Source organism: Electrophorus electricus, chromosome 7 (genome assembly GCF_041902795.1).
Source record: "Electrophorus electricus isolate QZ-2024a chromosome 7, ASM4190279v1, whole genome shotgun sequence".
In the NCBI taxonomy this organism is placed as follows: Eukaryota; Metazoa; Chordata; class Actinopteri; order Gymnotiformes; family Gymnotidae; genus Electrophorus; species Electrophorus electricus.
In genome coordinates this window covers 255,257-282,500 of record NC_137503.1, presented here as the reverse complement: position 1 = coordinate 282,500, position 27,244 = coordinate 255,257, and the positions used below count along the sequence as shown (strand labels likewise).

Genomic DNA, 27,244 nt, shown 5'->3' with positions numbered 1-27,244 from the left:
TGCTGACATAACGACCAACAGAAATAAACACAAAACAACAATTAAATTAAACAACCAATTGGGAGAGCAAAAGAAAGACAGAGGGAGAGACCATCATTTTTCAGAAAAGAGCAAGATCTCAAGAAAACACACCATGCTTCACATTAGGGACACAAACACTAGAAATGTGTACAAATGACAATGACTTATGACTAAAGATTAGTTCAACTAGAAACTTCAAGCCAGCATTCAGTGAACTGGGAGAGAAAGCATACGGCATCTATGCAATCAAATTCATATTCAAATACCAACTCAAATTTGGCTCAATATATTCCAGTCTATCATAAAACCAATTCTGCTGTCTGGTTGTGAAGTGTGGGGCCACTCACAATGGAACAAACACCCAGCTGAAATTATGCACTCTGAATTCTGCAAAAATATCCTGAAAGTGCACAGGAAAACAACAAATAATGCATGTAGATCTTAATTAGGCCAATTTCCACTATTACTCAAAATTCAAAAAAGGATTATTAAATACTGGATACACTTAAAAACCAGAGACTCCCACTCCTACCATGACAAAGCCCTGCAATGCCAAGAGCTGAGCAGAGAAAAGAGTCCCCTCACACAGCTGGTCCCCTCACATAGCCAATCCCCTCACACGGCTGGTCCCCTCACACAGCTGGTCCTGACACTGAGTTCATTAACACACACTAACACTAACACAACCAGACCAAATTATTACACTTCACAAACTAAACTACATCACCCATTGGAACACACAAACACAAAGCATAATGCAGAGTTATCTGGCCACTGCACACAGTGACTCAGTGAATACAGCCTGGCCATCCAGACCGGCCGATGTAAAAAGTCAAGGCTACCCAGAGAATTCTGCTAGCAATGTAAAAATGACACCGTAGAGACAGAGCTGCACTTCCTGAATGTAAAAAACTCATCCAAATACGGCAAATTTACTTTATAAAATTTGAGATGATCCACCCCAACTTTACGTGTCTGTCTAACAGACAAACTGTCCGTCCTACTGGGAGAAAAGATGCAGAGCAGCAGTTTAGCTGTGTGATACATATCTGACATAAGATGAGGGACCGTGAGTAACCCACCCAAACACACACACGCACATACACACACACACTCACATGCATACACACCCTCATCTCCCGCGCATACACACACACACACACACGCGCATACACACACACACTCACATGCATACACGCCCTCATCTCCCGCGCATACACACACACACGCGCATACACACACACACACACGCACATACACACACACACTCACATGCATACACGCCCTCATCTCCCGCGCATACACACACACACACACACGTGCATACACACACACACGCATACACACACACACGCGCATACACACACACACACGCGCATACACACACACACGCGCATACACACACACGCGCATACACACACACACACGCGCATACACACACACTCACGCGCATACACACACACACACACGCGCAAACACACACACACACGCGCATACACACACACACACACGCGCATACACGCCCTCGTCTCCCGCTACCTGTTTTTGATTACTGTGGCCTTATCACACACACACACAAACTATAAAATGTTACCTAACTATTTATTTTCCATCCTTATTATTTATTTATCTTCCCTTTATTATTGTTTCAGTCCAATCACAGCTTCTCTAACTCTTAATTTCCATAATTGCAAAGGTTGTAATGTTGTGTATTGTTCGTGTTATAATACTGCTTTGGCAATACTATAATTGTATATGGTCATGCCAATAAAGCTTACAGAACTGAACTGAACAGAGAGAGAGAGAGAGGGAGAGAGAGAGGGAGAGGGAGGGAGAGAGAGAGGGAGAGAGGGAGAGAGAGAGAGAGAGAGAGAGAGAGGGAACAATGTGATTGTGTTTGTTTCATGTTACATTGACATTTGTGGTATGTAGTAAGTGTTTCTGCAGTGACTTAAAAACTTGCTGTTGTTGTCCACACAGGAAGTGGAATTGGTCTGAAACCTTCAGCTCATGTCTGAGAACCAGGAGCCATGGCATACAATACACACAGTAAACACACACTACACAATCAACAAATAAACACACAGCCCAGAGTGAACACAGATCAGAGACACCCTGCTGTGACAGGATGTTTGCTTGGAGCTTCTGTGTGACGGTGGTTGGATAGGTGTGTAGAGGATACACACTAACACAAGACTCAGGGTTTGTTTCTAACCAGTTCTAATACACATTAGTAAGGCATATCCCCTTGGGTGGGTGTGTGTGTGTTTCCCACAGGGAAAGGGTGTGATCCTTTTGCTTCCTCACACCAAGTCAAAACATTAGCCCGAACAGAGAGAGAGAGATACATGTCTCCCTCAATAACAACTCAGAGGCAGGGACAGACGGAGACAAAAGGAGACAGAGACAGAGAGACAACAGGAGAGAGGGACTGACACACATGACCCTAACATCAGACCACCAGCACTGACACACATGACCCTAACATCAGACCACCAGCACTGACACACATGACCCTAACACCAGACCACCAGCACTGACACACATGACCCTAACATCAGACCACCAGCACTGACACACATGACCCTAACACCAGACCACCAGCACTGACACACATGACCCTAACACCAGACCACCAGCACTGACACACATGACCCTAACACCAGACCACCAGCACTGACACACATGACCCTAACATCAGACCACCAGCACTGACACACATGACCCTAACACCAGACCACCAGCACTGACACACATGACCCTAACACCAGACCACCAGCACTGACACACATGACCCTAACACCAGACCACCAGCACTGACACACATGACCCTAACACCAGACCACCAGCACTGACACACATGACCCTAACACCAGACCACCAGCACTGACACACATGACCCTAACACCAGACCACCAGCACTGACACACATGACCCTAACACCAGACCACCAGCACTGACACACATGACCCTAACACCTGAGCTCCTGTTCTGTGTGATTTAGTTTTGCTGGGACTATAAATTAAATTCTGAATTCAACATCCTTACTGTTTGTGGAGAAAGAAAGAGAAAGACAGAAAAACAGAAACAGAAAGCAAGAGAGAGTGTGAGAGAGTGAGAGAAAGAAAGTGAGAGTGAGAGAGTGTGTGAGAGTGAGTGAGAGGGTGAGAGTAAGAGAGAGTGAAAAAGTGAGAGAGAGAGTGAGAGGGTGAGAGTAAGAGAGACTGGGAGAGGGTGAGAGTAAGAGAGTGAGAGCGAGTGAGAGAGCGAGTGAGAGAGTTTGAGAGAGAGTGAATGTGAGAGAGTGAGAGAGATAAATTGAGAGACAGTGAGAGTGAGAGAGAGTGTGAGAGTGAGAGCGAGTGAGAGGGTGAGTGAGTGTGTGAGAGAGTTTGAGAGAGAGTAAGAGTGTGAGAGAGTGAGAGAGAGAAAGTGAGAGTGAAAGTGAGAGTGAGAGAGTGAGAGAGAGTGGGAGAGTAAGAGTGAGAGAGCGAGAGAGAGCTTTGCTGACTGACCTGTGTAGGGGATGACAGGATGCACTTTTCTGTTGCAGTGTTCAGAGCGAGAGGGTACAGTGTCAGAGGTCACAGGAAGGGGTGGAGTCTGGGATAGAACCAGGAAGAGGACAAACACAAAGGATCCAAAAGAAGGCAGGGGCAACACAGGCATGGTTACCATGACGACCACACCCTCACCCTGAAGTGATGAAAGGACCAGACCTGCAGAAAAAACATTAAACATTATTGCATATTTCATTAAATGTAAACATATAGACAGACTACAGACGGAGCTCTGCAGAAATGGGAGAACAAACACACAGACAGAAAGACAGACACACAGACAAACCAGCAAACAAAAAGCTATACAGACAATGAGGCAGACACAAATACACAGGAATAGACACAGACAGGCAGACAGACAGACAAGACAAACAGAAGGTTATTTGGCCTGATGTTGTTCTCCTGCTACATTTTTACTCAAAAGAAAGGACCCAGTCTCAGCCTCCATTCATCTCGTCCAGGCAGACTGAGAATGGAAGGACACACAGTGATACTGTAACTAACAACAACACAGTGATACTATAACTAACAGCAACACAGTGATACTGTAACTAACAATCACATAGCGATACTGTAACTAACAACACAGTGATACTGTAACTAACAATCACACATTGATACTGTAACTAACAACAACACATTTATACTGTAACTAACAACAACACAGTGATACCATAATGAACAGTCATACAGTGATAATATAACTAACAGAAACACATTGATACTGTAACTAACAACACAGTGATACTGTAACTAACAACAACACGGTGATACTGTAACTAACAACACAGTGATATTGTAACTAACAGTCACACAGTGATACTATAACTGTCATACTGTAATAATGTAACTAACAGAAACACAGTAATACTGCAACTAGGCCACACAGTGATACAATAACTAACAGTCATACATTGATAATGTAACTAACAGTCACACAGTGATACTATAACTAACAGTCATACAGTGATACTGTAGCTGTAACTAACAACAACACAGTGATGCTGTAACTAACAACAAAACGGTGGTACTATAACAGTCATACAGTGATAATGTAGCTGTAACTAACAACAACACAGTGATACTGTAACAAACAACAACACATTGATATTGTAACTAACAGTGACACTCTAACAATCACACAGTGATACTGTAACTGTCACACAGTGACACTGTAACTAACAATCACACAGTCATACTGTAACCGTCACACAGTGATACTGTAACCGTCACACAGTGATACTGTAACTAACAACAACACAGTGATACTGTAACTATCACACAGTGATACTGAAATTAATAGAAACAGTGATACTCTAACAACAACAGAGTGATACTGTAACTAACAGTCACACAGCGATACTATAACAAAAACAGTGGTACTGTATGCAACAGAAACATGTTGATACTGTAACTAACAGAAACACAACGATACTTTATCTAACAGTCACACAGCGATACTGTAACTAACAGCAACAGTGATACTGTAACTAACAATCACATAGCAATACTGTAACTAACAACAACACAGTGATACACTAACAGTCACACAGTGATACTGAAACTAAGTCGCACAGTGATACTGTAACTAACAACAACACAGTGATACTGTAACTATCACACAGCGATACTGAAACTAATAGAAACACAGTGATACTGTAACTAACAGAAACACAGTGATACTGTAACTAACAACAGTGATATTGTAACTAACAATCACACAGCGATACTGTATCTAATAGAAACACAGTGATACTCTAATTAACATAAACTAATATTCTAACAGAAACACAGTGATACTGTAACTAACAACAACACAGCAATACTGTAACAGTCACACAGTGATACTGTAACTAACAGAAACACAGTAATACTTTAACAATCACACTGATACTCTAACAGTCACACAACAATACTGTAGGTAACAGCAACACAGTGATACTGTAACTAACAGAAACACAGCAATACTGTAACTACAAAGGGTGAGGTGTGTAGAGTGTGTTTGTGTGTAGCAGGGTGAGGTGTGTAGTGTGTGTGTGTGTGTGTGTGTGCATGTAGCAGGGTGAGGTGTGTAGTGTGTGTGTGTGTGTAGCAGGGTGAGGTGTGTAGTGTATGTGTCTGTGTGTGTGTGTGCGTGTAGCAGGGTGAGGTGTGTGGTGTGTGTGTAGCAGGGTGAGGTGTGTAGTGTATGTGTCTGTATGTGTGTGTGTGTGCGTGTAGCAGGGTGAGGTGTGTAGTGTGTGTGTGTGTGTGTGTGTGTGTGTGTGTGTGTGTGTGTGTGTGTGTGTAGCAGAGTGAGGTGTGTAGTGTGTGTTGTGTGTGTGTTTGGGTAGCAGTGTGAGCTGTGTAGTGTATGTGTCTGTATGTGTGTGTGTGTGTGTGTGTGTGTGTGCGTGTAGCAGGGTGAGGTGTGTAGTGTGTGGGTGTGTGTGTGTGTAGCAGGGTGAGGTGTGTAGTGTGTGTTGTGTGTGTGTGTGTGTGTTTGGGTAGCAGTGTGAGCTGTGTAGTGTATGTGTCTGTATGTGTGTGTGTGTGTGTGTGTGTGTGTGTGTGTGTGCGTGTAGCAGGGTGAGGTGTGTAGTGTGTGTGTGTGTGTGTGTGTGTGTGTGTGTGTGTAGCAGGGTGAGGTGTGTAGTGTGTGTTGTGTGTGTGTGTGTGTGTGTGTGTTTGGGTAGCAGTGTGAGCTGTGTAGTGTACAGTCGCTCTTTCATGCGCCGCTCCTGCAGGTCTGAAAGCTCACAGCTAAAGGCCAAGAAAGGAGCCTGTCTGTCTCTGAGAGAAACACCACTGCTGTTACATACTGTTACACAGGGTTTATACACACGTCAGCACAGACACACACACACACACACACACACACACACACACACACACTCCTGCTACAGTGTTCTCAGCTCTGGCAGTGATGCCACACTCCTCTCCTCAATATGTCAAATTTAACACAAAGCTGACAGCACCACAAACCCCCTGAATCCTGCTAAGAGCCCTAACAGACCCCTGGCCATTCACACGCCTACTGCTCACACACACATCCAGAGACATGGAAATGGAAGGAGAACATAAGAAAGGAAAGGAGAGAGTGAGCGAAAAGAAAGAGAGAGGAACGAGACAGAGAGAGAGAGGAGAGAGGGAGAGAAAGTACTATAAGGCAGAGATGACACTGACAGGGTTAGTGTTAGTGTTGGTGTTGGTGTTGGTGTTACTGTTACTGTTACTGTTAGTGTTTGTGGTAGGGTTGGGGTTGGTATTACTGTTAGTGTTAGTGTTGGGGTTGGTGTTACTGTTAGTGCTAGTGTAGTAGGGTTGGGGTTGGTATTACTGTTAGTGTTGGTGTTGGGGTTGGTGTTACTGTTAGTGTTAGTGCTAGTGTGGTAGGGTTGGGGTTGGTATTACTGTTAGTGTTGGTGTTGGGGTTGGTGTTACTGTTAGTGTTAGTGCTAGTGTGGTAGGGTTGTGGTTGGTATTAATGTTAGTGTTAGTGTTGGGGTTGGTGTTACTGTTAGTGTTAGTGCTAGTGTGGTAGGGTTGGGGTTGGTATTACTGTTAGTGTTGGTGTTGGGGTTGGTGTTACTGTTAGTGCTAGTGTGGTAGGGTTGGGGTTGGTATTACTGTTAGTGTTGGTGTTGGGGTTGGTGTTACTGTTAGTGTTAGTGCTAGTGTGGTAGGGTTGGGGTTGGTATTACTGTTAGTGTTGGTGTTGGGGTTGGTGTTACTGTTAGTGCTAGTGTGGTAGGGTTGGGGTTGGTATTACTGTTAGTGTTAGTGTTGGGATTGGTGTTAGTGTTAGTGGCAGGTCTGCAGCAGTAGGCTGTGGGCTGTCTAGGTGGGCTGCGGAGGTTTTGTTTGAGGAGACACAACAGAATAGACGAACGTGGACATGTTTCAGAGAGCAAACCCTCTTAGATATATATAGACAGGCATGCACACACACACAACCTCATCTCTCACTATACTACTCCCTCCATGCTCTTTTCACAGGCATTTCCTGCTCTGTCCAAACTTGCTTCAGTGTCACAGAGGTTTTGCTGAACACACATTTCACTTTTGAGGAAAAACCTCACAAAGGTCTGGAACAACAATCTGTTTCTAGAAGAAAGAGACGGTGAGTCTGATTTATGTCAAACTGTGAGCATTTGCAACATGTTCAACTCAAGTGGCAGAAACAATACAGCTGTTGTAAGAGAAAATCTAACCCCAACCCCAACACTAACCCTAACACTAACCCCAACACTAACATTAACCCCAACCCCAACACTAACCTGAACACTAACACTAACCCCAACCCCATCCCTAACACTAACCCAACCCCAACACTATCCCTAACACTAACCACAACCCTAACACTAACCCCAACCCCAACACTAGCTCTAACCTAACAATAAACCTAACCCCAACCCTAACTCTAAGCCTAACCCTAACACTAACCCTGATCCCAACACTAACTCTAACCCTAACACTAACCCCATACCCAACACTAAGCCCAACCCTAACACTAACCCCCTTCCAACACTAACTCGAACCCTGACCCTAACCCCAACACTAATCCTAACCCAATCCTGCTCCTAAACCTAACACAATACAGCTCTTGTAAGAGAAACTCTAACCCCAACCCTAACCTTATTCCTAACGCAATACAGCTCTTGTAAGCAAAATCTACCCCAACAACAACCCTTACCCTAACCCCAAACCTAACCCTAAACCTAACCTCTAACCCCCCACTCTCTAACTTAATGTCTCTAACATCCTTCTCCTCTGTCTCTTCTCCTTCCAAAAATGTTCCATCCCTCCCAAACATCCCAGAAACCTGACGGCAGTTGCCCCCTGTTCTAACCATCTGTATACTACATACTGAAAACAAAAAATGGAAATATATACAAAATCATATAAATGACTTAGAGAAATCACTTAACTCCAATTGGAAATTATTAAACAGAAGAAATGAAGATGATTTAACAATGAAAAATGGTTATGTATGGAGATACCACTGTAAATACAATAATCCAGTATATAGTAATTATACAGTAATCAAGTGATAAAGGTAGAACAAAGGATATCTGAAAAACTAGGAACTCTTCATGCCATAATTATGGATTATCAAATCCCTCTGTGGATGCCCTTACCATAGAGGAAGAATTCAGAGGTGCCCAAACCCAAAAAACCTGTCACACCTCCAACAAAATGCTCAAAATATAGACCAGGAATTCAAGATGGCCATTCTAAAACTTTTCAGTCTCATTTTTAAACATAGGCCACCCTACCCTATTCTACAACTCCACTACTCCACTACCCTACCCTACTCTACTACTCTATTACCTTACACCACTACTCCAGTACCTTACTTCACTACTCTACTACCCTACTCTACTACCGCACTACTCCACTACCCTACTCTACTACCCCACTACCCTATTCTACAACACCACTACCCTACTCCACTACTCTTCTACTTTACGCCACTACTCCACTACCCTACTCCACTACCCCAATACCCTACTCTACTACCTTACACCACTACTCCAATACCCTACTACCCTATTCTACAATGCCACTACCCTACTCCACTACTCTACGCCACTACTCCACTACCCTACTCCACTACCCCACTACCCTACTCTACTACCTTACGCCACTACTCCAATACCCTACTCCACTACACTACTCTACTACCCCACTACCCTATTCTACAACTCCACTACTCCACTACCCCACTACCCTACTCCACTACCCCACTACCCTATTCTACAACTCCACTTCTCCACTACCTTACTACCCTACTCCACTACCCTATTCTACAACTCCACTACACTACTCCACTACTTTACTACCCTACTACCCTACACCACTTCTCTACTCCACTACCCTACGACCCTACTCCACTACTACAATACCCTACTGCACTACTCTACTACCCTACTCTACTACCCAACTACCCTATTCTACAACTCCACTACTCTACTCCACCACCCTATTCTACAGCTCCACTACTCTACTACCCTACTACACTACTTTACTACCTTACACCACTACTCCAATACCCTACTCCACTACTCTATTACCCTACTCTACTACCCCACTACCCTATTCTACAACTCCACTACACCACTACCCTACTCCACTACTCTACTACCCTACTACACTACTCTACTACCTTACACCACTACTCCACTACCCTACTCCACTACCCTATTCTACTACCCCACTACCCTATTCTACAACTCCACTACTCCACTACCCTACTACCTTACACCACTACTCCAATACTCTACTCCACTACTCCACTACCCTAGACTACTCCACTACCCTACTCCACAACCCTACTCCACTACCCTACTCTACTACTCCACTACTCTATTCTACAACTCCATTACTCCACTTCCCTACTCCACTACTCTACTACCCTACTCTACTACCTTGCACCACTACTCCAGTACCCTACTCTACTATGCTACTCTACTACCCTACTACCTTACTCTACTACCCTACTCCACTACTCTACTACCCTACTCCAATACTCTACTACCCTACTCCACTACCCTACTCCACTACCCTACTCCACTACTAGGCTACTCTACTACCCTACTCTACTACCCTACTCCACTACTCCACTACCCTACTCCACTACTACGCTACTCTACTAGGCTACTCTACTACCCTACTCTACTACCCTACTCCACTACTACGCTACTCTACTAGGCTACTCTACTACCCTACTCTACTACCCTACTCCACTACTACGCTACTCTACTAGGCTACTCTACTACCCTACTCTACTACCCTACTCCACTACTCCACTACTACGCTACTAGGCTACTCTACTACCCTACTCTACTACCCTACTCCACTACCCTACTACTCTACTACCCTACTCCAATACTCTACTACCCTACTCCACTACCCTACTCCACTACTACGCTACTCTACTAGGCTACTCTACTACCCTACTCTACTACCCTACTCCACTACTACGCTACTCTACTAGGCTACTCTACTACCCTACTACTCTACTACCCTACTCCAATACTCTACTACCCTACTCCACTACCCTACTCCACTACTACGCTACTCTACTACCCTACTCTACTACCCTACTCCACTACCCTACTACTCTACTACCCTACTCCAATACTCTACTACCCTACTCCACTACCCTACTCCACTACTACGCTACTCTACTAGGCTACTCTACTACCCTACTCTACTACCCTACTACTCTACTACCCTACTCCACTACTACGCTACTCTACTAGGCTACTCTACTACCCTACTCTACTACCCTACTCCACTACCCTACTACTCTACTACCCTACTCTACTACCCTACTCTTTTTTTAATCCCTATCCCCCTCACGCTCCCACTCTCCTTCCTTCCCTCTTTCTCTCTCTCTCTCACTCTCCCTCTCTTCCTTCATACCTCTCTGTCTCTCCACGTCTAAATGACTCCTCTGTCTGGCTGCCAACTCTGTCTCTTTAGCACGTGAAGGAGTCCGTTAAGTGTTGGTGTGGTGCTGGTGACAGCATGCAGTGGTGCAAAGCTGGCCACGCCGCAGGACACGGAAAGAATCACAAACAAGGCCCATCCTCCTCACCAACTCCCTACCCTTCCTCCTTCCAGCCAGCTTGGGGGTTTGTGCTCCACGGCGCCCCCTGCAGAAATGTGGAGAACGGAGGCAGAATCTCACCTTCACCACCCCTCTGCACACCACCCGATGACCTGTAGCCAATGTAGAAGGAACCTTCATTTCAGGAGTAAAAGTGTAGAGTAGGTGTCTGTACCATTGCTTACACACTAAACCTGTTCAGTGAAGTTTAGTATAGATCACAGCGCACAGCCAGAAATCATAAACCTCAGAAATCATAGAGAGAGAGGGAGGGAGAGAGAGGGAGGGAGAGAGAGAGAGAGAGACAGAGAGAGAGAGGGAGAGAGAGAGGGAGAGAGGGAGAGAGAGAGGGAGAGAGAGAGAGAGAGAGACAGTGCATTTGCATAGATAAAAATAAAACAAAAATTAAAAGCATATTTTCAGTGACTTCAAAACCCCTACAGAGTTACCAGAACTCCTGATCATATATATACACGATTAACAATACACACGAGTGAACAGACGAGTGAAGAAAGAGACTTTTTAACACGTTAAACGGCTTATCAATTCCAAGTTGTCTATTCAGTAGTCAGACAAGCATGTATCATCAGTGAATGTACACAGACACACACAAACACACATATCACACACACACATACACACACACAGATGCATACCATTATACACACATATACACACAAACACACACAGACACACACAAACACACAGACACAGACACACACACACAGACACACACACACACACACACACACAGACACACACACACAGACACACACACACACACACACACAGACACACACACACAGACACACACACACAGACACACAAACACACAGACAGACACACACACACACACAGACACACACAGACACAGACACAGACACACACACACACTAAGCCACAGGCAGAGTAGACAGAGAGAACAAAGAGACACAATGGGGGAGATGTGACTGCAGAGCTGCTAATGTAAATAAACACAGAGACAGACAGACAGACAGACAGACAGACAGACAAACAGACAGACAGGCAGACAGACAGGCAGAGAGATAGACAGGCAGAGAGACAGACAAACAGACAGAGAGGCAGACAGACAGGCAGAGAGATAGACAGGCAGAGAGACAGACAAACAGACAGACAGGCAGACAGACAGGCAGAGAGATAGACAGACAGACAGACAGAGAGACAGACAAACAGACAGACAGGCAGACAGACAGACAGACAGGCAGAGAGATAGACAGATGGATGGAAAGAGTGGCAAAGAGGAGGAAGAAGTGACTGGGATGTGACTGCAACAGAGAGATAGTTGTTACAAACTATTACAAAATAAATAAAGGGGAAGGAAAAGAGAATTAGACAGAGAAGAGATTAAACACACGTCGAAGCACACACCTGCAATAGCATGTAGCACTGTAAATGGACCAGGAACATCTGAGCCAAGCAAAGAACCAAGACAGAGCATCAGTGTGGACCCATACCAGCGGACATCACATCAACACTTCAGCCTTACACCTTAGAGAGAGAAGTGGGGAGGAAGAGAGAGAGGGAGAAAGGGAGAAGGAGAGCGAGAGGGAGGGGGAGAGAGAGAGAAAGAGAGGGAGGGGAGAGAGAGGGAGAGGTATTGTTTGACTGTGACTAGTGCCCAGACAGTGAGAGGAGTTGGTGATGTGTGCACTGAGGCAGTGAGACCCCTGAAACCCAAATTGTAAACACACTCAGGGGGAACAAGGAGTGTGTGTGTCTGTGTGTCTAAGAAATGGGTAACTGTAAACAGTTACATCTGATGTCAAAAGAGCTAATATTCCTCCAAATGTTCTGTACTAGAGCCAGAATATGGATGGGCTGTGTGTGTGTAAACTGTGTGTGTGTGTAAACTGTTAACTTTCTCAGGGGGCTGGAGGGGAGTGGTTAGTCAACAGTCACAAGTGGAGTTTGTGTGTATGTGTGTGTATGTGTGTGTGTGTGTGTGAGCATGTATTAGATGATCCTGCCAGTCACCCCCATTGTCTCATCTTTCACACGCAAATGCGCACACACACACACACACACACACACACACACACTCCACTCTCTGTTTATAATATGCACTAGCTTAGGCAAAATGAGTTGTATATTTTGCACACACACATGCACACACACACTGTTCTCTAAGTGAGGTGTGTATAACACACACACACACACTCTCTCTCTCTATAGCCCGAGCAGCTCAGCACTGGTACACCTGTCTGCATCTTTCTTAAGCATTCATACATCACCAGAGCACAACCACACTTCTACAGCACCACCTCTACAACACCACATCCACATGATTGGGGGGGGTTGGAGGGGGAGGTAAGAGAGGGAGTGTTAACCTCATGTTAACGAGGGGAGGGTTAACCTCATGTTAATGCGTGGAGTGTTAACCTCATGTTAACGAGTGGAGTGTTAATCTTATGTTAACGAGTGGAGGGTTAACCTCATGTTAACGAGCAGAGGGTTAGACTCATGTTAACGAGTGGAGGGTTAATCTCATATTAACCTCATGTTAATGAGTGGAGTGTTACCCTCATGTTAAGAAGCGGAGGGTTAACCTCATGTTAACGAGCTGAAGTTTATCCTCATATTATTGAGTTGGTTCTAGAATCTTCCGAGGGCAGGTTCCCTCCTGAGGGATCGATGGCCTGAGGGTTTGATGATGGTCTCTGATGAGCCAACGTGATGCATCAATGGGCAGCATGAGCTCACTGTGCAGCCTCACACACTGCATGCTAGAAACACACACTGCATGCTAGAAGTACATACTGCATGCTAGAAACACATACTGCTTGATAGAAACACACACTGCATACTAGAAGCACACTGCATACTAGAAACACATACTGCATGCTAGAAACACACACTGCACACGAGACGCACACACTGCACACTATAAACACACACTGCATACTAGAAGCACACACTGCACGCGAGACACACACACTGCATACTAGAAGCACACACTGCACGCGAGACGCATACACTGCATACTAGAAGCACACACTGCACGCGAGACACATACACTGCATACTAGAAGCACACACTGCATGCTAGAAACACACACTGCATACTAGAAGCACACTGCATACTAGAATCACATACTGCATGCTAGAAACACACACTGCATACTAGAAACACACACTGCACGCGAGATGCACACACTGCATGCTAGAAACACACACTGCATACTAGAAGCACACACTGCACGCAAGACACACACACTGCACGCTAGAAACACAAACTGCACGCTAGAAGCACACACTACATGCTAGAAACACACACTGCATACTAGAAACACACACTGCATACTTGAAGCACACACTGCACGCGAGACGCATATACTGCATACTAGAAGCATACACTGCACGCTAGAAACACACACTGCATACTAGAAGCACACACTGCACGCGAGACGCGCACACTGCACACGAGATGCACACTGCACGCTAGAAACACACTGCATACTAAAAACACACACTGTACGCGAGACGCAAACAGTGCCCGCAAGACGCACGCACTGCACACGAGACGCACCACGAGCAGGGCAGCGCTCATGGTGCTGGTCGCACCTTCCCTGTCCTTTACTTTCTTTGGTTTGTTTTCTTTTCTTTTCTTTGTTTCATTGTTTGCTGGAAGTTTCTGGACTTTTTTCTTTTTCTGTATTTTAACAAACACGTTGTAAACAATCTAAATGATCGTAATGGTTTTGTACTGGTCTGTCCTGGATTTACTACTGGTTTTTAAAGTGGTGAGAGCGCGGGACACCAATCTTTACATGACTGTAACCGAAGATGTTTCTAAGTGTTTCCTGTAGTCAGTCAGAAACAGCATTAGGCATCTTCACAAGGACAAAGAACACCAACCCTGTGGCACAGATACATCAAGAATTATTAGATCAGGCCCAGTCATTTTTTAATAAAAACACAAACTATAGCTGGTTTACTGGACTTAACCAGTTACCTCTGATACACCCAGTTAATGAATGAATGAAGTTACATTTACACTTAGCATCTGTTTCAGAACCCAAGGACACACACACACACATGGTGGTGAGAAGCAGCAGTGTACTCTCAACCCGAAACCTCAGGACACACACACAGAGCAACATCTACCACTGGACAGGCAGTTTTTTTATGATAGCCAATTCTTGTGGGAGGGCATCCTGCTGTCTCAACATGTCCACTACCATGTTTGTGTTTAATCTCTTTTGTGGGTGAAGACTACATATAATCAGGTCATAGAGTTGTGGTTTCAAAGATCTACAGCAATTCAACAGTAGCAATGTGGGACTTCAACCAGCAACCTTCTGATTACTAGTCAAATACTTTAACCACTGAGCTACCACTGCCCTTGCGAGAATGTGCACCTATGGGTGCCCCTGGGTGTATTATGGGTTTAACAGACATGAGATCCAGGTGTTGAAGTAGTCCAGATGTCCACCTGGGTACAAACTTTGCCCCAGCAGTAGAAAGCAGTAACACAGAATGTCTGTGTGAAGTGACAGACTGCCGACGTACAAACTTATATGTCTTAACCTTTCAACTGTGTGTTCACTATTTAGCCCAACAGCTCATGGCACTACAGTTCCCAAGGCTTTGATGATACATTACAAAAGAGATCGTTCACAGATCACGCAGGTGTGTAAACACTTCAACTCTTCTGGCACTGAGATGAATGTTTCAGCCCCCTTGTGCCAGTTATAATAAAGAACACATTTCAGGGTCATTAAGGCCATGGGTAACATGGGCTGTATGAGGGGATGTGCTGTGTTGTGTTGTATTCTGAGTTGTGTAAGGGAGTTGTATTGTGTTGTGTTATGTACCTGGTTGTGTTGTGTTATGTACTGGGTTGTGTTGCGTATCTAAAATGGCTGACAGAAAAAAGAGTGAGAAGCCAGAGTAACCAAAAACAAGCAATTAACCCACACTCCATGACAATCAGATCATGCATGCCTGCCCACATACATTCACCTGACACTTTTATCCAAAGCAACTTACAATTATAAGTGAGCACAACTTGAACAACTGAGGATTAAGGGTCTTGCTTAGTAACTTTGCTGTGGTGCGGCTTGAACCCACACTCTTCAGATTACAAGTCAGTTACCTTAACCACTGAGACACCACTGTCCACATAGCCAGCAAACACACAAACACATCCATACAGAGGGAGAAGAAAGTTCTTACGCTGCATATGAAAAACTGACGGTCTCCTGTGCCTGATACACAGCCCTTCTGTGGGTTTGCTTCAATAACACAGTTTCACCCAAACAGGCTCTCCAGTGTTTCCTTCAGCCAGCACAGGGGGAAGGGCCATCCAATAGCAGGTCTTGTCCCAAACGCCCCTCCCCCATTCACTCTCTCAAACCCAGCATTTGTTTGTTTGGAGACCGCTGCACCATCTGCAGGTGAGGGTCTCCACCCGGTTTGCATACATACACTACCCAGACATCTACCCTCTCCCTCTCTCCGTATCCTCACTGGTCCCAGTGTGCCCACAGGCTGCGGGACCAGGACAGGGCGTAGGAGGTGCTCATGTCCAGGGTGGGGACTGCTGGTCTGGTTGCGGGGACACTGCAGTCTGCTGGCTGTTTTAATGCTTATAAAGTGTACTTAAGATAGCTCTTTACAGTCCATTACGAGTCTTTTAAAGGATATCCCAGTCCCTCTAGGATTGGCTGGTGTAATCCTACTCCCTGTAGGATTGGCTGGTTTAATCCTAGTCCCTCTAGGATTGGTTGGTTTAATCCTAGTCCATCTAGGATTGGATGGTTTAATCTTAGTCCCTCTAGGATTGGCTGGTTTAATCCTAGTCACTCTAGGATTGGCTGGTTTAATCTTAGTCCCTCTAGGATTGGCTGGTTTAATCCTAGTCCCTTTACTCCAGAGCTCTTCACTCTTATGTAAGGCACTTTATAAACCCCTTTAAATACATTTACACTTGGAGAATTGAGTGAAGACTCTTTCTAAAGTGATTTAAGAGCCTGTTGAGGAGGTGGTTACTGCAGGCGGGATGAATTCTCCTAAAATGTAGCATGTGCTCTCTGCAGGGAGCAGTGCAGTGGTTCACTGGATAAGTACCAATTCACAATTAAACGAACAATCATCCTGATTTCTAACCAGGGAAACAATGGCTGGCAAGTCTGGCAAATTAAAAATACACAGACGTGGTTTTATCTCTAAATGCAGAAAAAGACTTTGCTCAGGTGAAACGGTCTTATTTATTAAGGTAGACTACCGCAGAAATATGAGCTCGGTCAGAGGTTTAAGGGTGGAATCAAATACATAATGACTCTCCATCATCTGCAGTTATTACTGTGTCCAAAGATCATAAGATTTTCTTCTTGGGAGAGGAACTAGGCAGGTGCTTGTTGCTATCACTGAGGAACCTCTAGCAGAAGCCATAAGACAATGTTGAGGAGAGGATGATGCCCCCCTTCCTGAGTCTCGGTTCCTCTCCAGGTTTCTTCCTCGTGTTCTAGGGAGTTTTTCCTTGCCACTGTCGCCCTTGTCTTGCTCACTGGGGGCGTGGCCTTAGACATTTGTAAAGCTGCTTTGTGACATCTGTTGTAAAATGCACTATATAAATACATTTGAATTTGAACTTTTAACAAGCCGTAGTCCTCTTATCACATGGGTAACAAAAGCATGTCAAAAACATCTCACTATTTGGTCTGATCCATATATATTTGTAACAGGTTGTAAATGTTACTCTGCCCAGAGTAATAGGGAATTATAGCCACTGTATATACCCACACTGCCCAGAGTGTAAGGTCGTGAGAGAGAAACGGGAAAACCAGGTCAAACACAGGAGAGCAGAAACATGAATAGACCGCTCAGTATGTACAGGTAAACTGGACGCAATACTTCACAACGACAAACAGTTTTGGGATGGCTTATATACATGAAAAACAGGTAAACTCAATAACTAGGTGATAATGATCTGGTGAACTGTTGATGATTGGATGAGTCGTTGTCCTGGAGACGAACTGCATGATGGGTATTGTAGGCTGTATGTGTGTTGGGCAGCGTGACACACTGATAGGTTTTCACACTAATAGGTTTTTATACTGATAATAGTCCTGTGATGGACGACTGCACCTCGAGCATACATTTGATCTCCAACAGCAGAAATCTTTTATAATTTGGAGAGACAGAGACAATAACATGCTGTCAGCCGCTGTGTCATAGCCTGAGCCAAACTTTTTATTTTAGGCTCTATGAAAATGCGTTACAGGCACACAGAGTAGCATTTAAACTAGCCTACCCTATCCTGGTACACAGGTTTACAGATGTTTTATCCACACATGTTTACGGGTGTTTGACCACACAGGTGTATACTGGTGTTTAAACACGAACATTCTTTTTTAAACACTATGTTGATTTATGATGGCTGCATGCAAAAACATGTCCATCAGATAATCAGAACGAACCTTTAGCTGTTGCACAATACTAACAACAATACTATACTATACTAACTAACACAATACTAACTAACAATACTAACAACAGCCTATGACCAGAACGTCATGTATGACTGTAATTTTAACTGTATGTTAGGCAAACCCAACCATTCCAAGACACATCAACTGGCATCACACCTTTCTAGTGGAAACTCTGATGGTATTACACAGCTGGTACCTGGAGATTTTTAAATGTAGCCACTAGTCCTTCTAGGTCCTGATGCGCTTATAATCCACCTGTGTGGAAATATTCACCACTGTATTTCATTTTAAGATGCCGATAGTTTTGTGCAGTGGGCCACAAAACTGAAGTGATTAACTTGAGAGTTTTAAACGAATCATGTCCATTCCAAGTTCACTACTGTTTCATTCCAAATCAAAATCAAAAAGAGTTTTCTGTGTGTCTCCCCCACACACAATTACTACCTTAATTACAGTCATTGTCTCTAATCTCTCTGACAATTCACAAAAATAAAAATAACGTGTTTCTTGCTCACTTATGCCTGTAGGGTACACAATATGTTAATGTGACAGATGAGATGAAGATATAGACATGGTGAGAGAGACTGTGTGAGAAGAAAGCGAGTTTATCGCAACTGACACTCACCCATCAGAGAGAAACTCTCAACTCCACTGCACCTGCTACACAGAATCTGTCTCACACTTCTGGCTCTAACTGCTGTAACAGCTGCAGCTACATAAAGGTTCACTATTCCATGGCACACGCATGCTAACAGAAACCATCTTAAACTTTCCTAAACTGTCTCTGTTAGCAATAGACTTTTACAATTTATGTTAACTCTACTCCAACTACCACACAACCACCACACAACTACCAAACAACTACCATATAACTACAACTACCATATAAATACCACAACTACAAATACCACACAACTACAATATAAATACCACACAACCACCATATAAATACAACTACCATATAACTACCACACAACTACCATATAAATACCATGCCCTTACAATTACAAATCCCATATAACTAATATACCCCCTACTACCATACAAATGCCATGTCAGAGGACATGCCTGTCACGTGAGAGGTTTTACTGAGCAACGCTGTCGTGAGGATTTACGTGCTTAGTCCTGATACGGGCCTCTAGAGTTCCCGCTTCATGCTGCTTATGATGCTCCGTATGTCAGTCATGCAGGGCAGTCACACATTCACCAGCACTGCGGCCTGGAACGTCTGATTAACATATGAAAAGCAGATTCAGCAACAGCTCAGAGGTCTAACTGAAATAGACCAGACAGTATGCATTCGCCATATGAATATTCATGATCCCATGAGGTGCTCTCTGGGCGATATTACACCAGCGGTAAATCAAACACGTTTGAGCAGACAGTATTCCCAATAAATATTAGTGAGACTGATCTGCATGGTGATGTCTTCTGACATGAAAGTTATACCAGGTGGACCTGAGACAGACACCTGAGAAGGTGCTGCAGTGCGCGCTAACTGATTGCATCCGAACAGTTAGCGTGTTCGGGTGTTCAAATATCGGTCAGATCTGATTCATACAATTCATCTTAATTATAAAGACTTATGTTTAGCGACAGATTCACTCATCCTTCTACGTCCTGTCTTTCTTATACTCTACCTGTGTGTTTTTAATTTTAAAATGCCGATGGTTTTGTGCAGTGGGCCACAAAACTGGAGCGATTAACTCGGACCTTAGCACCCCGATGCGCCCCACCAAAGACAGACCCCTCCATAGGATCAATGAGGGGTGACAAACGTGCTGAGAACCTTCACCGTTCAACACGCTCCTCCGCAGACTGTAAGAGGTGCCGCTCTGGCCCCGTGAAGAGCACAGACATCCGTGGACCACGCGGAGGGGAAGCAGCAGATCGCGCTTAGAAGACTCGGGCGCACCCGCAGGAGGACGTGCTCGCCACTGCCCTCTAGCGGTGCGTGTTCGCCACTGCCCTCCAGCAGCGAGGTTCGGAGCGCACATCCAGTACCTAGATGATTGTTTGCCACTTCTTAGCGTCTCGTACCGCGCTATCCAACATGCTTTTGCGTGGAAAACAACAACAGCACCAATATGCTTTTGGAAATGGACGTTAACGAATTACGAGCTCAGACCCGTTAACGTTGGCTACCGATACAATAGACGGCAACGAAATAGGGTTAATGTCATACAGCCCAATATGCAAAATGCACAATCATGAACGTGTGTAAGACTTAAAAAGACACAAAGACAACATATAATCGATATCATGCGCAAAATTCGCAAATTCAAACATTTAGATAAACAGCCCTTTCTGCAACTCGCGCGCTCTGCAGTCTTTAACTGGGAAAGTTTGTACGTTACCAGTGATTAGGTGTGAGTTTTAAAATCTGAATGTAAACTACTGGAACGCGTTACCTGGAGATGAAGATCACCTGGACATGAAGATCACCTGGACATGAGCGCCTGGTGAACTCGCGCAGCGGTTCCCAGCAGCGCGGCGTCTGCTCGTCCTCGCGCTCTCCGACAGTACTGCCTGCTACAGGAGCGAGCCAACCGCGCCGGAGAGGGGACAGTACAACCCGGGGAAGACCAATGTCGGTCTTACCGATCATTATGGAGTTTAAAGAATGAGAAAGCTTTCGGTCTTTTTTCCTCAAAAATAGTTGAGCAATAACCTGGTTCAGGGAATCATATTATCGTTTTAAACAACATAAATAAACGGCCCTCGACCCCTTTCTATCAGAATAGCCCTTCCCGAGACGAGTCTGCGATAGCATGAGGAGCCCCAGCGCGGCGGCGCGCACATTCAGGTTTCCATCAGTTACAGTGGCAGGGTCAGGGCTACAACTGTCCGGCACACTCAGGTTTACATCAGTTACAGCGGCAGGGTCAGGGCTACAACTGTCCGGCACACTCAGGTTTACATCAGTTACAGCGGCAGGGTCAGGACTACAACTGTCCGGCACACTCAGGTTTACATCCGTTACAGCGGCAGGGTCAGGGCTACAAATGTCTGTCACAGGGTTAAATAAACAATCAAAGACGTTATACTTAACTCCTGTCAGCCCAATGGGGTAGAAGCATAGAGACATGGACTCCATTCAAGCATTTTATTCTTAAAAAGATTCACGTGATAAAATAAACATATCCTTAAAGGGAAAATTAAAGAAACCATTTGTTTTGGCAGCTTAACATATAAGGTGTATATGTTACACATTTGCTTTATGTAATTTCATTTGGTAAGTTTAAGTTTTGGTAGACTGAGTACTGTGTGGTAGCTTGCTTTGCTTTATGTCCAACTGATTGCTGACCAATTGGACTACAGATCATTTAAACGTAGATTCTGCAAACTTTAGGCATCAGATACATAAATTTGAGTGAACTCCATCTGTGTGTTAGTGATCAGTACCTGCACCAATCATGCACATGAAATATTACTGCATCACACACACGAGACTATCAGACTGCCCTGAGACAGGAGAAACATATAATCGCCTATCACTTCCAGCATGTTTGATGCCAGATGTGTTATTCTGCAGAAATGGTGTGAGTTTAACATTGGAGAGAAAAACAGGCACATATAAAAGTTACATAAGCATTTGATCCCTGTGTCTACCTGCAACGCTAGAACTGTGAAACTAGTAGAAAATAAATTGCAGGTGTAAGGGAAAATACACAATTCCACTTGTGTTCAAAATATTAACACTCACCCTTGATCTCTGCAGACATAGTTGGTCAAAATCAGGCTTTGATATGATAGATGTGATAGATGTGAGTGTGATAGATGTGAGTGTGATAGATGTGATAGATGTGAGTGTGATAGATGTGATAGATGTGAGTGTGATAGATGTCAGTGTGATAGATGTGAGTGTGATAGATGCGACAGATGTGAGTATGATAGGTGTGAGTGTGATAGATGTGATAGATGTGAGTGTGACAGATGTGATAGATGTGAGTGTGATAGGTGTGTGTGATAGATGTGATAGATGTGAGTGTGATAGGTATGAGTGTGATAGATGTGATAGATGTGAGTGTGATAGATGTGATAGATGTGAGTGTGATAGATATGATAGATGTGTGTGATAGATATGATAGATGTGTGTGATAGATGTGATAGATGTGAGTGTGATAGATGTGAGTGTGATAGATGTGATAGATGTGAGTGTGATAGGTGTGAGTGTGATAGATGTGATAGATGTGAGTGTGATAGGTATGAGTGTGATAGATGTGATATATGTGAGTGTGATAGATGTGATAGATGTGAGTGTGATAGATATGATAGATGTGTGTGATAGATATGATAGATGTGTGTGATAGATGTGATAGATGTGAGTATGATAGATATGATAGATGTGAGTGTGATAGATGTGAGTGTGATAGATGTGAGTGTGATAGATGTGATAGATGTGAATATGATAGATATGATAGATGTGAGTGTGTGCACGTGAGTAGAGGCCCACCACGGTCCAACCTGCTGTCCTGATGCTGGGTGACTTTAACCATTCTGACACTGTGTGGATGTCAGTGGTCTTAGACAAATATTACATGTCAAACTGTATGAGGTGATGCTAAAATCCATGAAATCCATAATTTTTGAGAAACCAGGTCCATGAAATTAGCCAATGTCCACGTGGGCCCTGTGTATGAGTGTCCTAGCAGGAACCCCGTCCATCCCTCTCACGGGACGTGTTCCTCCACCTCTTATATCTCATGTCTCACGTCAGTGACGTCTCTTCTCACTCCTGTTTAAATTTAGATTATGTAATCAGTGTGAAAGACAGCAGGGTTCCAACATTAACACTGAACAGTGATTTAATAGTGTTTTCTTTCAGTGGAACCCCACCCCCCTCCTTCCTCTCTCCTCTTTCTCTCGCTCACACACAGAGGATCGATACTATGGCATTAACAATAGTCTGAGAAACTGTGAGGGATGATTATTATGGGATGTCCATCTTGTTATCCATTGCCATTACTCATCACTCCTCCTAATGGTCTTTTCTTTACAGACCAACAGTGATGAAGGTTCTTAATCAGCACTCAGTGTTTGACAGGGACAGAACGTTAGGCTGAACAGAGCAAACAGTCAGCATAGCGCGTGTGTGTGTGCGCGTGAGTGCGTGTGTGTGTGCGTGTGTGCGTGAGTGCGTGCGTGTGAGTGCGTGTGAGTGTGTGTGTGTGTGTGTGCAATTCTCTGGTTATTGCCAAGGGTGAAGCTAAACTCATGATGTCACACTTCCTCTCTGTCTCCTCCTGGCACTATCACCAGTAGTAAATGACCTTGGGCTGGGTGGAACTACACTACAGAGGCTTTTTTACAATTGGTGGGTCCAGGCTCCTCTCTGCTGTCATTGGATAGCAGCTCGGTGGGGAGTGTCTGCGTTCTTCTTCCTGACAAAATTAGGTTTAATTTAATCAGAATTAATGAGGTCTGGATTTATTGAATTTAATCAGATGTAAATGGATTGTGTAGTGAGCTTTGCTGTGGGTAAAAATGCTTTGGCCACATGTAGAGATAAAACAATGACACCTCGTACATCACACACTTATGAAGCTGCTGTAATATCTCTCTGAGCAGAACACACAGAGGAGAGGAGCTAGATGACTTCACAGGCCTTTCATTTGCATTTACTGCGTTTCACAGATGCCAGACGTTGTTTTGGTAGCACTACATGTCTGTCTCTCCCAGACTTTAATGCTACCTGTGTCACAGTTAGTCCCTCCCAGCTTCCGTGTTCCGATTTCCCTGTTATGTGTATTTTATTTCCAGTCCGTAGTTTCATTTTCTCCGCCCCTCGTTTGATTTTCCACACCTGTCCCTCGTTTCTACCATGTTAAGTTCATGTATTTAAACGCTGATGTGTATTGGCTGTTCATTGCATTTAGGTGTTAGGTTCATTGTGTTTGATTGGTCCAACATCTAAATGTTTTTGAAAGCCCGTCTCTGTATCCCTGTAAGTTTGTACTCCATGTATCCTAGCCTTCGTGTTTCTTAGCCCCTGAGTGTTTTCTAGTCTTTGTTCTAGCCTGCTTCCCCTGTTTGCTTTCGTGTGTTTTGTTTGATCATGTTTCCCCGTGCTCTCCGTGTTGGTAATATGACCCTGGACTACTACAATGACTGATTTTGGATTTGCTCCTAATAAATCTCATTCTTCTCCGCACATGCGTCCATCTCCTTAACGCTCACTGTTACAATGTGTCTCTCTGACTTCAATGGCAGTTTTGTGTCCTTCCCATCACTAAAAGCATCTGTCTGATGTCATCCATCTGAAGTCAGAAATGATCTCTAAGATGTGTGATACTGAAGACCGAGTGGAGCCGCTCTGCTCTGCTGCAGTGGTCCGAGGTCCTCGAGAGAAACGGCAGGATTGATTATGATTGGATTTTTTCTCGCCATGACTTCAGGTGTTTAATACACTGGATGAAAGTTAACCTGCACTCTAATGCAGTGAGTCCAACTTAACTAAAGTACTTGCACCTGATTTTAAACACGTGTTTCCGGAGGTGTGTGTCTGTGAGATGTACGCGCGTGTTTCCGGAGGTGTGTGTCTGTGAGATGTACGCGCGTGTTTCCGGAGGTGTGTGTCTGTGAGATGTACGCGCGTGTTTCCGGAGGTGTGTGTCTGTGAGATGTACACGCATGTTTCCGGAGGTGTGTTTTTGTGAGATGTACATGCGTGTTTTCAGAGGTGTGTGTCTATAAGATGTGGTATATGTGTGCTTCCGGAGATGTGTGACTGTGGTACAGGCTGTAGCACAGAGTTGCAGGTCTCAGTTTATCCTGTGCAGTGTGTGAATGTTTACATATAGATCTCTCTAAATCACACTGCTAGGTTACATTCACACTAGACCATCTGGAGCTGTTTTGTGTTGAATGGGCTGAAATCCTCCCTGATCAGGTGGGCAGAGAGAGCTTCCTGACCGTCTAACCCTAGCCCAGGTTAACGGAAAGGGACCAAGCAAACCGTATATCAAGGGGCAAATCCAAAGTCATACACACAAAGCAAAACAAACAAGATCAAAACACAGCAACACCATCAACAACAATCTTTTCTCCAACAAATCCTCATCCAAGCTGGTTCTCTTGTCCTCTTCCTTTTATATGGTGCTCTGCTCACCTGAACACCTGGTGTGGATTGGGATGGGGGATACCAGAGAGGTAGAGGCAAAACCTGGAACACAGGGAAGACATACACAAGCAGACATAACTTTTTTTTTACCGCAACACCAACATATATTTAGCTGTTAGCTGAGTGACTGAGCATGTCTCTCACACAGACACTGTTGGGCTGGCTTTGCCCCATGCCAGGTAACTGGCAGTTGTGTTGCACTTCAACAATCACAGTGAATGTGTGCTAAAGAAAGAATCACTGGTTCAAGGGTGATTAGAGTTGAGGACTCTCTCTCTCTCACCCTCAGAGAGACAGTTCTCTTACTTAAAGGAGATTTTAGACACATTTTACCCAATACGACACAATTAAATGAAATTGTCTGAATATGGTTAATGTCCTGTATGTAATAATAATAATAATAAGGTAATTTATATAGTGCCTTTCTCAAACCCAACAGTATATATGTAAAGCTGGACTCCAGACCTCTTTGTTCTGCTTTGGTTTTTGGCAGGGAGAGAGTTTACAGCTCAGTTTTGAACAGAATCTTTACACATTTAACAACTTTAACAACTTTATACATTTATATATTGACAGCAGCTTCAACTGAGAGAAGACTGGGTTTCCTCCAGGTCCTGCCATCCTCGTATGAGTGGATGGAGGCCAGTGTGGTTGATGCTCTGTTATGCATGGAGACGGTGGTGATGTCAGTGTGGTTGGTGCTCTGTTATGGGTGGAGAGGGTGGTGATGTCAGTTTGGTTGGTGCTCTGTTATGGGTGGAGAGGGTGGTGATGTCAGTGTGGTTGGTGCTCTGTTATGGGTGGAGAGGATGGTGATGTCAGTGTGGTTGGTGCGCTGTTATGGGTGGAGAGGATGGTGATGTCACTGTGATTGGTGCGCTGTTATGGGTGGAGATGGTGGTGATGAAACATGAGGAAGATTAGTTTGTTGGTGATTAGGTTGTTGGAGATTGGTTTGGTCAAGACACTTTGCTTCAGACAAAGAAAGGCAGAGAGAACAAAAGACAGCACCAAAGACAACAAACTAGACTGTCTGAGGATGTTATAACAGTTGTATTGTCTTCTTTTAGGTATTTATTTATTTTGTCAGTGATAGGGCAGGCTCTAGCAGAAGTACCTAAATGCACGTGCCAAATCACCTGAGCTTTAGCGCCTCCTAGCGTGTGTGGAAATTATGGCCGTAGGTCGACAGGGTTATCAGAGAAAAGGCATGTTTCCAGTAGGACTCCAACGCCCGACAAGATCGTAAACACCGCTGCTTGACTTGGACGGCTAGGGTTGGGGTTAGGGTTAGGGTTAGGGTTAGGGTTAGGGTTAGGGTTAGTGTTAGTGGCTGTCCAAATTTTTCAGGTTTTCCCCAAAATAATCAGTTGACTATAAACAAATTAATCTGCAGTTGAATTAACGTAAATGACAAAACCTACTATTATTGTTAATAGTCAATTATTTGAATTGAAATTTGCCAATAAAAATCTTTACTATTTAAGAAG

The 27,244-nt window shown here is 44.3% G+C and overlaps 1 protein-coding gene across 5 annotated transcripts in view; it reads right to left on the bottom strand.

The window, feature by feature from the left end:
• sema5bb (sema domain, seven thrombospondin repeats (type 1 and type 1-like), transmembrane domain (TM) and short cytoplasmic domain, (semaphorin) 5Bb) overlaps positions 1 to 21,117 on the bottom strand; it is a 50,368-nt gene extending 29,251 nt beyond the window's left edge. For 3 of the 5 annotated variants that reach the window (XM_026998800.3, XM_026998801.3, XM_026998804.3), the window contains exons 1-4: positions 21,043 to 21,117; positions 12,568 to 12,687; positions 11,178 to 11,291; positions 3,537 to 3,740 (exon numbers count right to left, since the gene is read on the bottom strand). In XM_026998800.3, the coding sequence (XP_026854601.2) occupies positions 3,537 to 3,740; positions 11,178 to 11,291; positions 12,568 to 12,637 (388 nt within the window). In that variant the 5' untranslated portion in view covers positions 12,638 to 12,687; positions 21,043 to 21,117. The remainder of the gene's footprint in view (positions 1 to 3,536; positions 3,741 to 11,177; positions 11,292 to 12,567; positions 12,688 to 21,042) is intronic. The other 2 variants (XM_035524793.2, XM_026998803.3) reach the window with 2 other exon arrangements.
• Between the last annotated feature and the right edge of the window lie 6,127 nt (positions 21,118 to 27,244).